Genomic DNA, 12,310 nt, shown 5'->3' on the forward strand with positions numbered 1-12,310 from the left:
GGCCTGCCCGCTCTCCCCTTAGAGTGTCCTATCCATCCCTGAATAAACCCTCACTTTACTTAAGCTCCGTTCTTGCTAGTAGCTGGACCTCAGCAGGCGTCCGCAAATGCAACCCAGCTGAAACAGGCTTAGACACCTTCCAAGGCTCAACTAGTTCATCTTCCTCCCTGGATGGGGACCTGCAGAGTCAAGAGTTTAAACATCCCCCCTTCCTCCAGCCAGGGTCCCTCCTTGTCTCTGCATTCTTTCTACAGTGGGACAAGAACTTAATCAATGGCAACAAAAACATACACAACCTAAAGGTTGGGAGTTATGTTTTATTCAGTGGACGTTTCTGAGGACCTAGCCCAGGATGTGGCCTCTAAGCTTGCTCTGCGGGACTGCCCTGAAGAAGAGGGGAGGAAACAGGATGTACAGGAGTTTTTGCAATAAATACCAGGTAGTTGGAACATCAAAAGATTGCTGTTAATAAAGAAAACTAGATACCAAGGAATTGAGTGCTTTTCTATGTATGGGAAGGTGCTAAGATCTGGGTTTATTGAAATCATTTTTTTGACATGCACCCAGCTATCTAGGGCCAGTATCCTGTGTAACCCTGAGAGAGCTCAGGGGGCACCGTTGTGGGATGACAGCAGGCTACTTCTCTACACAGGTTTCCATGTCCCACCTGAAGTTCTCAGGACAGATGCCAGGCCTCTACCCTGGAGCCCACATCCGCACTAAAGCTCCCAGGACTGAGGCCAGGCTGGGTGTCTAACCAGGTCCCCACGTCCCCTCTGAAGCTCCCCAGTACTGAGGCCGGTTATGTAGCCAGGTCTCCATGGCCTCCCTGAAGATCCCATTACTGAGACCAGGTCTTTATCCAGGTCTCCATGTGCCTCCTAAAGTTCCCAGGACTGGCCTGAGTCTTAGTCAGGTCTACATGTCCTAGTGTTTGCATAACATGGTCAGGTCTAAATGTACTCAGTGTAGACAGAATACAGAGGAACCTAAATCTACCATGGAGACAGAACTTGGTCAGTTTAAACTAGCTTAGGGCTGCTCTCCCAAGAGGCACAGGTCACATGCATGGGTCCCTCATCTTAGGGCAGGAAACTCACCCCCGTGCAGGGACTAAGGCTTACACTGCTTGGAGAATCAATCAACATCGGATTCTGCACTTCACCCACATCAGGAAACTGAACGAAATCTTTCTGTCATGAAACATTTCAACATGCAAGACAAAAATGTTACCAATTTCTCTGGTCACGTGATGGTCAGGATCCAAGGGTAGGCCAGGAGCCTCTTGTAGTGCAGCCCAGTCTCCTGCAAGGACAGACAAGAAGTAGCGTGATTCCAGCATCCTGGGCTCCCAGCAGAAGGCGGCCCCACTGGAAGCCCAGGACAGGACAGTCCTGCACAGTAGAGGCAGTGAGAATCTGTCAGTCCATTACGACAGCAGATTCTGGGTGGAGTGCGCTCTGGCAGCCAAGCACACCACAGGCAGGTCCTGCTTCACAACAGCATGTGCAGTGGGGAAATGGGGGCTGATGGTCACTACAGCACCCAGTCAGGTGACTTTGTGCACCAGGGCTGACGCCTAGAACCCGCACTTCACTGTCTTTGAGGGGAGAACACAGGGGAGAGGTTGGGGCACCTGATCCACCTTTACCTCAGAATGCTGCAGCATCCTTGTCAGCTCCCTGCATCCCTTGTCCTACAGATGAGACTAAACCAAAGGGGCTACGTGTCAGGCAGAGTGAGTGGTGGGAACCCTGTTGCTGATCCCAGAACTGAAACAGTTCCTAGCCTGCAGCTGGTCTCTGGGAGGGTTTCTAGCCCTCCAGCGACAGCTTAGACCCATGGAAACAGGAGGTGGGGTGGGCACAGGATCTCACAGGTGCAGGTAAGCAGAGCCTCCACAAACCTGAAGCCTCCTATGGCCCCAGGACAGCCCAGTGGGCTTCTTTCCTGGGCCTTAGGTCCTCCTCACGGCCTGTACAGAATGACTCAACAAATGAGCCAGGAGGGTGTCTGTGTGCTGGATGGGAGTCTAAACAGGTGCAGGGAGTCGGGAGTCCCTGGGGTGACCTGAGATCAAAAGGACAGAGGCTCAGTGGGTAGATATTTGAACCTGGATGCCTTGGTCTGCATCTAGATTTTGCCACAGGTTGGTGTGACTTCTTGGGTAACTTAGCAGGGAATAGAGACTTAACATATATGTGTGTGTACATAAACCTATCTACTGTCCACTCTGAACCTCAGAATAGTACTGTGCAGGGGGCAGGAATCACCCCCACACAGAGACAGAGACACACACACACATATGTATCAACCCACTGCCCCCACTTTCTACCTGCCCTAACAGGACCCCTCTTACTGGTTCATTCTGAGTTTTAAAAATGAGTCAACATACGTGACCTACTGAGAACAGGAACAGGCCTTTTTGAAAGCTCAGTGTCGGCTCTCCCTAAGTTACCAGCTTCTAAGATACTGATTACAACGACTTCTCAGAAGCGGAGTGGTTTCTGCCCACCTGACAACACTGAGAGTCAAGGTGGTCCATGGGTATACTGCTGCGACCAGACCCAGCCGGGGAGAGAATGCAGCACTCAGAGCCTTCAGGCCCAGGCAGGATGAAGGGGCCGCTATCGTGGCTGAACCTCAGACTCACCCAGGGGTGCCTCATGTTCATTCCAACGGAAGTGTGTATCTACATGTTCAGACCACAGATAATCCTGTGTGTAAATTCTCACACAGATCACAGGTCACTCATACATGTAAAACTCACATATAGTTCAGAACCCCCTAAGAACCAGGCAGAGGCCCATCCTTAGCCTAAATTTGACTGCAGCGCACCAACCAGAAACAGATAATGGAGACGGAAAAGCATCCTGGGGAGGTGACAGGAGGGGATTCTACATTTCACATTAGAGAGCGAGATGTTGACAGGAGTCCAGAACTTCCAGATCCTCCTGAATTTTGAGAAATGGTTCAAGTTCAAAAAGTTGTGTGGCCCCAGTTCCCACCCCAAGAAGGGTGTTTCCAGGAGACCTGAGTCCTGGTGGTGTCAGCGATGGGGCCTTCCACCTCTCCTTCCTCTTTGGACACAGCTCCTGTATCCTTCCCAACCGATTCTCTGGGGCACTAGGCTGCCGTCTGGAGTGTAGACAACACTCCAGGAAAGAAATTCTGTGTTCTGAGACAGGCAGGCTGACGGGGCTGTTCTCAATGTGGTTCAGATTAGAGAAGGGGACATACACCACCCTGAATGGCATGAAAGTTACTGAGGGAAACCTCATCTAAGGTAGAGTGGGGAGGCCGGAAGGAGGGCTCTTGGGCAGTGCCACTCAAAGTCAGTAACAGGAAGGACTGTCCATTACAAACCCCAGCAAGAATCATCAACGGGAGAGAACCCTCAATCCCAGGCCTCACCAGGAAATATGTTCCCTGCGCCTCCCGCAGGACACTGACCACCCCGGCCACTGAGCTAATGGGAAGCCATCCCCACTGTTTACTCAGGGCTCCCCTCCATCAGACCCCAAAACAGCACCCTTCACTCTCTTTCTGTATGAAATAACGTTCCTCTCCTTTGTTCATTGGATTTGCTTGGAGCTTCTGCTGTAGCCTGATTGTCCCAAACTGCAATTCTTTGTTGCTCCTGAATGAACCCACTTTGTGGTAAAATAACAGGCTGTTTTATTTTTTTAGGTCAAAAATGGGAAGAGCCCCAAGTGAACAGACAGAATCATCAAGTGTTTGGAAGGAGTGTACGTGTGAGGGCAGGAAGAGGGGTTGGTCTGTGGCAGAGGCAGGAAAGACCTGTGAGTAAAGCATCATAGAATGTTTTCAGTCTGGAGCTTTAGTTTTCAGCTCTCCTGAGTTACTTCTGTGAAAAGAGCCAGCCTTTTTCTCCTCCTATTCCGTGTATTCCATGACTCTCAGAGCTTCAGCCCAGGGAATCCACAGGGAGGTCTGCTTGGTGGGCTACGCTTCCAGGGCCTGGGGACCCAGCGCGGGGCTGTGTTGTTGTGCTTTGCGCTCTGAGCTCCTGAGACATCCCAGGGAGAGTGGTGGGCTGAGGCAGTTTAAACAGAAGCATTTGATGGGACAAAATAAGCTGGTGGATACTTCTCCTCTCCCTGCGCTAGATAATTACCCACAAGAGGTGAAAACAACACCGCTGACCCTTGAACAACACGGGGGTTCGTGGCATTGACCCCGCCAATCACACACACCACGCAGGTGAAAATCACACATAACTTTGGTCTCCACAAAAAACTCAACTCCTAATAGCCTACTGTGGCCTGGAAGCCTTACTGATAATATAAGCAGTCAATTAACAAATATTTTGTATGTTATATGTATTATATACTCTATTTTTATCAAAAGTGAGCGAGAGAAGAAAATTAATAAGATCATAAGGAAAAGAACATTTACAGTACTGTAGTGCATTTATTGATAGTGTAAGTTTACATTTATCTGTTTACAGGATGAATTGTCTGTCAGTACGTCAATATTGTCTCTTGTGATACAAACACTGTAGATGTTACATGTATTACTAACACTAGACATCAAAAGTGAAAAGATGATGTGAAAGAATGCATATGTGTCTACAGGTATCAGAATTCATGCATTATATATAAAATAGATAAACAAGTTTATGCTGTATAGCACAGGAAAATATATTCAATATCTTGTAGTAGCTCAGGGCGAAAAAGAATATGAAAATGAATAGATGTATATTAATGTATGACTGAAGCATGGTGCTTGTACACCAGAAATTGACACAGCATTGTAAACTGACTATATCTCAATAAAATTTAAATAAATAAATAAAATTTTTTTAAAAAGCAAAAAAAAAGAATTCATGCATTCATAACAAAGCAGCAGCAATATGATTCTTTATGGTGGCCTAGCTTCATTGCTATGATTGCTTCATGGTACACTAATAAATACATCATTATAAAATGTTTATGGCATGTCATATTACAGTCATATTCATCATACACTACTGGAAACATTGTTACATTAAAAAAATCACTTCTCTGTGATGATAGGCTGATAAGCAGTTTCTCCAATTACGAGACTTAAAGACTGTATGGTAATGTAATTCTTTGAAAGCAAAGTTATAAAACCGGATGGAAATCACATTACTTTTATATTAAGCATCACTCACCTTGCCCCTATGGACAGGCTCTATCCACTTCAAGTCCTGCACATGTTCCACATGATGAACACCTAAGGATGATGATGATAACTAAAATGTCTACCCAGTTATTGCCACAAAATTGATAGATTTTCACACGAGCACACACACACACACACATTCACAACAGGTAAGTTTACTAACTGTATGGCATGATTACTTACTGTTTACTAAGTGGAGGTGGATCATCATAAAGGTCTTCATCCTCAGGTTTTCACACTGAGTCAGCTGAGGAGGAGGAGGCGTGGCTCTTGCTGTCTTGGGGGGCGGAGGTGGAGGATGTGGAGGGGGGGGCAAGAGAGGCCGGCACACCTGGTGTAACTTTATGAAAACACATCGTCGTTTCTGTATGAGTTTTCTGCTTTATTCATTTCTCTAAAAATGTTTGTATACCATAATCCCTCCACCGTTCATTTTAGTTTCAGTGCCCGTATCATTGAAGGAGCCATGTTGCAAAAGCCGTCAAAAGCAATCTTTGAAAACTCAGAATGCTTCTGTAGGATGGTCTGATGTCAATCTGTTTCCTGGCGCTGTTTCTTCTGCGACTTCCTCAACATCTGGCACTCGTCTCCATCAAGTCATCCTCTCTTAACCTGTCTGTTAGCCCTTGAATTGATGGTAGTAAATGACAAAATAAACTCACATCCACATATATTTTATGCCTTCATGGCGTATCTAGCTTTTTCCCGAACTTTCTGGGACATTTTTAGGCTACTGCGTTTGTCTGTGTGGTTTCTCAAATTGTCAGAAATATTCAAAATATTTCCAATATATTTATTGACAAAAGCCCACGTATAAATGGACCCATGCAGTTCAAACCCTGCTGTTCAAGGGTCACTTATACTCCCTTTTGATTGTTGTGAGGCCTGTCAAACAGCTAAGAAGTGCACAGATATCACCCAGACTGGAACCCCAGTCGTCTGGCCCCACACAGGAAAGGCGCACACCCCCCTTCTCCAAGGCCCATTCAGAACCACCGTGTGGAGAAGCACGTTGCAGAAGCAAAGGACGGCAGGAAACTGAGGGACAGAATCCATGAGTCTCCAAACAAACGCATTCTGGAAGATTCCTGCATCCCCGCAAGGAAAGCAAAGAAAACATAAGTCACTTCTCCGCACTGGGATAGGGCAGCTGGCGCTGTGGTCCCGAGGCCGGCGGAGCGGGACGTTAGCGCAGGTCGGGGAGGGTCCCGACGGGTCTCCACACCTCCCCAGGCCGGGCCTGTGAGCTCGCCCGCACCATGCGGGGTCTCGAGCCTCTGAGGGCCCCGGGCCCCGGGCCCCGGGCCCCGGGCTCCCTCCCTCCCGACGGCGTCGGAGAACTGACGGGGGTCCTGAGCTTCCGGCCTGCGGGGTCGGAAAGACCCCTGCCCGGGGGCTTAACGCGCCTGGCGCGGCAGCAGCTCCGCAACTGCCCCGGCTCCTCCGGCGGTCAGCGCCTCCGGCCCTCGGACTCCAGGGAGCGGACCCCGGCCTGGTCGCCCCGCCCCCTCCTCTGCATCGGAGCCCCGCCCCGACGTGACGCCCCCCTTTCACCCTCCTCCTCCCCCTCTCCGTCACGCTACCCCGTCCCCACCTGCCGCCCCTGGCGCTCCCCGCTCGCCCACCGTCCCCCGTTTCCCTCTCAGTCCTTCTCGCTCCACCGGGCCCCTCAGCCTTTCCCCTAAGCCCACCGTTCTTTCCCTCAATCCGCCGCCCTCCCCGCCCAACATCGGCTTTTTCCGTCCATTGTCAGCCCTGTTGTCGGCCATTTCCGTCACAACTCGGCTCCCTTCGTCACTACGGTGCCCTACGTAGGCCACCCTCGGGCCCTCTCGGCCCTCTCCGCCAACTCTCGGTTCTTTCCGTTGCACCCGGCTCTTAGCTTGGACCAAGGAATTCTCTCTGCACGTTAAAACCTTGGGATCCACGCATATATAATCTGTGATTGTTCCTCTGTCTTTATTGAAATCACATCTTCTGGAAGGGTCAAGGGTAAAGGTCAACATCTGGGTCAGGGTCGGGGTCACAGGATCAGAGTTAGAGGGTTAGGGGTTAGAATTAAGAGTGTCAAGGTCAGGGTATAGCGTTAGGGTTAGAGGTCACGGTGAAAGGTTGTCAGGGGTTAGGCATCAGAGTGTGAATGAATAATACTGCCAGCCATATCAGTAAACAAAGGATACTGTGGCCATCAAGTCATCAGCCGCTACCACCACCCTTGACAGTGAGCAGAGAGATCTTAGGATGGAAACAAGCAGGCAGCCTGGCCTCTGCAGCCACCCAAGTAGTGCCCCCGAGGGAACTCTGGGTGGGAAAGAACAGGATACTGGCCCTAGACAGCTAGGTGCGTATCCAAAGAATGATTTCAATAAGCCCAGATGTTTGCACCGTCCCGTAAATAAAAAAGTGCTAAATTCCTTAACTTGAGATATCTGCCTTTGTTTTTGTTTTTAGTTAACAGTAATCTTTTGATGTTCTGACTACCTGGTCTTTGTGGCAAAACTCCTATATATCCTGGCTCCTCCCCTCCCTCTTTGGAGCAGTCCCTCAGAGCAATCTGAGAGGCTGCCTCTTAGGTTCTGGTCCTCAGAATAAAGTCTGCAGAATAAAATAACTCTCAACTTTTAGGTTATGCATTTTTAAGTCGACAAGAGTCACATCAGGGTTAGAGGGTTAGAGTTAAAGGGTCATACTCGCATTCAGGGTAATGGGTCAGGATTGGTGTGGGGGTCAGGGGTTAGGGCAAGGGCAAAGATGAAGGCAAGACGCATTAGGGCTTCAGAGTTAAGTATTAGGCCTTAGGGTTAGGGTAGATTTAAACATAACTGGCCCTCTTCCCCCTCTTCCCTCTTCATCTCTGAGGCCTCTAGGATGGACAGGAGGCTCCCAGGGTCACATATGAGTGTGGGGTTGAGTTGGATCATTAGATTTTTGGCCTCTAGTCCTGGACTCTGATAGAAGATGAATGAAGTGTCCACCCTGGTCTCTGACTGTTTAAAGTCCAACGCAACTTCAGCCAAGGGTTGTTAGGGCCTCAGAGGTCAGAGTTTCCCTCTGCCATCCCCCCTGGCAAAAGTGAAGTTGGTTGTATGCTCTCTGGGCAGCCCCTGGTCCAGCATAGCCCTGACACACACAGGCACTCAGTAGACACGTGTGAATTTGTACAGGACTGGGTGCAGCCACTTGCCAGTCCCCAGGTGCTGCCTTTTTGAAGGCTTCTTGAAGGTCCTTCCTGGCACTGGCTGCATCCTTTGTCCCATCCAAGTAGGCAGCAGTTAACAGTCAGGCCTTTGACAGGATATCCCTTGACCCCTGACCACTCAGACAGGCATCTGTGTTCCTCCATCTCAGGTCAGTGTGGACCCTGTTAAGCCCCCCTGACCAATTACTGAGATGACTGTGCTGCTGGGCAACTGAACAGCCACCTGGGCAGTGTAGCATCCCCTTGGGACGCTTCAATTCTCTATATCCATGTGGTTGTCAAAAGGGCCTCCCCCTCAGAGCCTCTTAACCTGCCAAGAGAGGTAATTACCCTCCATGTGTTCAGTGTGGCCCTGGTTACAACAACCACACGCAGACTGTGGCCCTGCAATTCTTTGGCCTTCTAGTTGTTACAAACTTGACATTTACACTCATTAAGAATCAAAGCTATGGGAGCAAATGGGCCTTACAATGGGTGATTTTACCCCAAGGCCACAGGGTCCCAGGGAGCCACGTACGTCCACGGCCCAGTCCCTGTGGCCTCTGGAAAGCCATCTAACTGTGGATTCCATGTTATGGAATAATCCTTGAGCCTCCCACTGCTTCATCGAGTAAGAGTTTCCTTACCACCCCAGCTATTTTCTCTGCAGTACCCTGCAGCCTACAGATCTTCACCCGTTCACCAGAACATGCAGTGTTTCTAGACACTTTCGGCAGAAGCACCCCAGGCCTATGTAAGCAGAGGAACAGATTGGGTTCAGAAGCTGGAGCTCCCCAAGATCTTGACACTTGGAGGGGACCAGAGATGGCATCCCTGATAAGACATGTCCCTACTCCTTCCAGCCTCCTTGACCCCACTCAGGTCCAATTCTCAGAGGTCTTCATGGAAGGGTCCCCTTGTAGGGGCCTTTGATGTGTCAGATGGCCAGAATGTCACCCAGATACATGTGCTGAGTGAAGGGTCCCCCATCACGTCCCCAGCCCCAAACCATGAGATGCATGTGGGTCTCAGGAATGCCCTCCTCCAGGAATGAGGCCCTTTGTGTTCCAAAATGGCCTGACTGTGAGGGAGGGGCTTGGTGGGGGCTGTTGTCCATCAGTTTCTGGCTCTTCCATCCCTGTTTCTCCCGACAGGGGCCCTTGTAGGAAAAGCTTCTCAGGTTCTACTCTGAGGGAGGATTGCAGACTTAGATGTCCCCAGAGAGCCTGGGCCCAGGGGACACTCAGGGAGTGGGCGGATCCATGGCGAGCTGGGGAAACAAGCTCCATCCAAAAGGGCTCCCACCCAGCCCCAGAAGGGCTTGGTCCCGGGGGAATGTCACCCAGGAGACCAGAACTCCTCACTTCATATCAATACAAACAAACAAAGAAAGCCAGAAGCCTGGGTTTTTGTCCGAAATCTTCCAGTTTTTTAATGTTAGAATTAATTTAAAAAATCTAGATTTGCCCCTGGGACCTAGTTCAAGGCCCTTGGTTTAAGACCAAGGGTGAGCTGGGTGGCCACCCCGAGGCAGGGTCCAGGCTGGATGCTCTGTCACTGCACAGCCCTGGTGCCCATGTCCCTACATGGTGCCTCCTCATGGATGAACAAGGGACGACTTCATTCCCCAGGAACCAGCCCTCATACTTGGTCAGGCTATGGAGGGGTCAGGGCACTTCCGGGGCTGCCCTTTCCTTCAACGGATCCGTGGCAGCTGGAGCTTCAAAGCCCCACCCACATGTTCCCGCGCACCCCTCCCCCGCCCCGCCCCAGCATTGAGTCAGCCCTCTATGCACCAGCCTAGGTTTGCTCTGCGTGCTGAAGGTCTGGAATTACCTCCACCAGGGATGCATCCCTGTGAAGGAGAGCAAGTGTGCCTTCCCTGGAGCTATAAACCTGTATTGAGCTCCTGCTGTGTGCTTGGTCCTAGGTTGGGAGCTTGAGGGACTATGGCAAGCCTGGGCATCTGACCGCTAGAGACCAATTCAATCAGATGAGCAGGCAGTGATGTCAAGGGCTTCAAGGAGAAGGGAGGACACATCTGATGGGGGAGGAGGGCCAGTGACTGGGGCGGCCTCTTGAAGCAGCACCACGATGTGATCTAGTGGGGACAGCGGACAGGTGTGCTTGGTTGAACAGAATGCACAATGGCTCAGAAGATGCGGGGAGTAGGGGGGACGCGACCCTGTCCCTGCGGCAGGCCTCTTTCCCTGCTTCCTTGGTAATGATGGGCCTGGTGATGAGAAGAGCTCTTAGTAAGCCCTCCTGGGGCCCCATTACTAGTTCTCTATTACAGACAGGACACTGAGACACAGAGAGGGAGAAGGGAACCTGCTATAACTCTGGCCCTATGGCCCGTGTCCTTTATAACCAGCTCTATGCTGCCAGCAGGGGTGCAGGCCTGGAATGGATGTTGAAATTAGCCTGACCCCCAGGGCCCCAGCAGATGCAGAGTCGCTCTCAGGAAACACCCCTCAACACCTACTTGCATACCCCCAGGGACAGGGACCTCATTGCTATTCCTGGAAGCTAGCTGGGCCTCCCTGTGGATTGGCCTGGGACAGCCCAGGAGAGCCTTGGAGCGGCCACAGGCTCCCTGAGGCTCCCTATCCCCAGCTGAGCAGCTCTGGTCCCCCTGATGGTCCCTGGCAAGGGCCTGATGACAGGAGGTGTCAGCCATGCAACCAGGTGTGCTGTGGAGATGAGGAAACAGTGGGCATGATGCACAAACATGTGGATGTTCAGGTATTCACTCAACAAACATCGACTCAGGCCTTGCAGTGTGGCCAGCCTGGCCCTGGGCCTGGGTGTCCAGCAGTGAATACAATGCAGCCCCTTGAGCCTCCTGGGAAAGCAGTGCTCAGAGAAATGGGCCCCCAGCACCCCCTACCTAGCTCCCCACAAACAAACACTAAGATGAGGCAGCGGCCTGGGTCCCAGTGGAGGGTGAAGGGAGGGAGAGGACACCCAGAGCAGACACTGACCACAAGCCCGGACACTGGAGCCCGATGTCCTGGGCTCACCTCTCAGAGCCTCAGTTTTGTCACCTGCGGAAAGGGGTGGTAACACTGGCCCCTGCCACACAGATTTCCATGAGAAGCCAGTGACCTCCTACTTCTAACCACACAGGACAGTGGCCACGGATCAGGCTGCCGCTCACCTCACAAGAGTCTATCCCCACTTTAAAGATGAGAAAACCAAGGTGGAGAGGGGTTATCAGACCAGCTCCGGCTCCCTCCTCATGCTCTGCTGATGTCCCCTTTCTGCCCAGCTCTCCTGCGTTCACCTCGTCTCTCTGTCCCTTGTAACCACCCAGGAAAATAGGTGTTAAGAATCTCCAAGCAAATTAATGCATAAATGGAGACAAATCCTCTCCCCACCTTGGGCTCTCAGGGCCATGGGCTGGACAGGGATATCAGGCTCCACTAAACTGTCCAGGAGGCACGGCATGTCCATCACCTCATTTCCACCCAACATGGAGAAGATGTGGGGCCAAGAACCAGAGGGTGCAGGAAAAACCCTGGGGTCAGGGTGTCGGGTGGGCAGGGTGGAGGCACAGAGAGGCCTCTGGAAGATAGTGATCAGTCAACAGAGATGTGGGGAATGAGGATGCCCGGGAGGGGCAGAGGGCCGAGTCCATCCCATGCTGGACCCTGAGTTGGGATGAGAATTGGGATAAGCCCGGCCCCGCCGAGGTATCCCCCTCATCCAGAAAAGGGGAGAGGAGAAGACAAGGAGACCAGTACAGATGGTCCCATGAGGGCCGATATCCAGGCCTCCTGGGGCGATGCTGAGACATGGGATCATGCGGCTCCTGGGAAAGGATAGAGTGTGGGCTGGGTGTCAGGTCTGCATCAGACCCCAGTGCTGCCCCTACCAGTTGTGCGACCCCGAAACATTCCCCGACCTCTCTGTGCCAGGCTTTTGAACCCTGATTCAGAGGACTGCTGTGCTTGGCACACA

General features: G+C 51.4%; 1 protein-coding gene across 1 annotated transcript in view; it reads right to left on the reverse strand.

Moving 5' to 3' along the window:
• PPL (periplakin) overlaps positions 1 to 6,205 on the reverse strand; it is an 87,632-nt gene extending 81,427 nt beyond the window's left edge. The window contains 2 exon segments of the mRNA XM_032460300.1: positions 1,234 to 1,305; positions 5,353 to 6,205. Of these exon segments, the coding sequence (XP_032316191.1) occupies positions 1,234 to 1,305; positions 5,353 to 5,392 (112 nt within the window). The 5' untranslated portion in view covers positions 5,393 to 6,205.
• Between the last annotated feature and the right edge of the window lie 6,105 nt (positions 6,206 to 12,310).

Source organism: Camelus ferus, chromosome 18 (genome assembly GCF_009834535.1).
Source record: "Camelus ferus isolate YT-003-E chromosome 18, BCGSAC_Cfer_1.0, whole genome shotgun sequence".
Classification (NCBI taxonomy): domain Eukaryota; kingdom Metazoa; phylum Chordata; class Mammalia; order Artiodactyla; family Camelidae; genus Camelus; species Camelus ferus.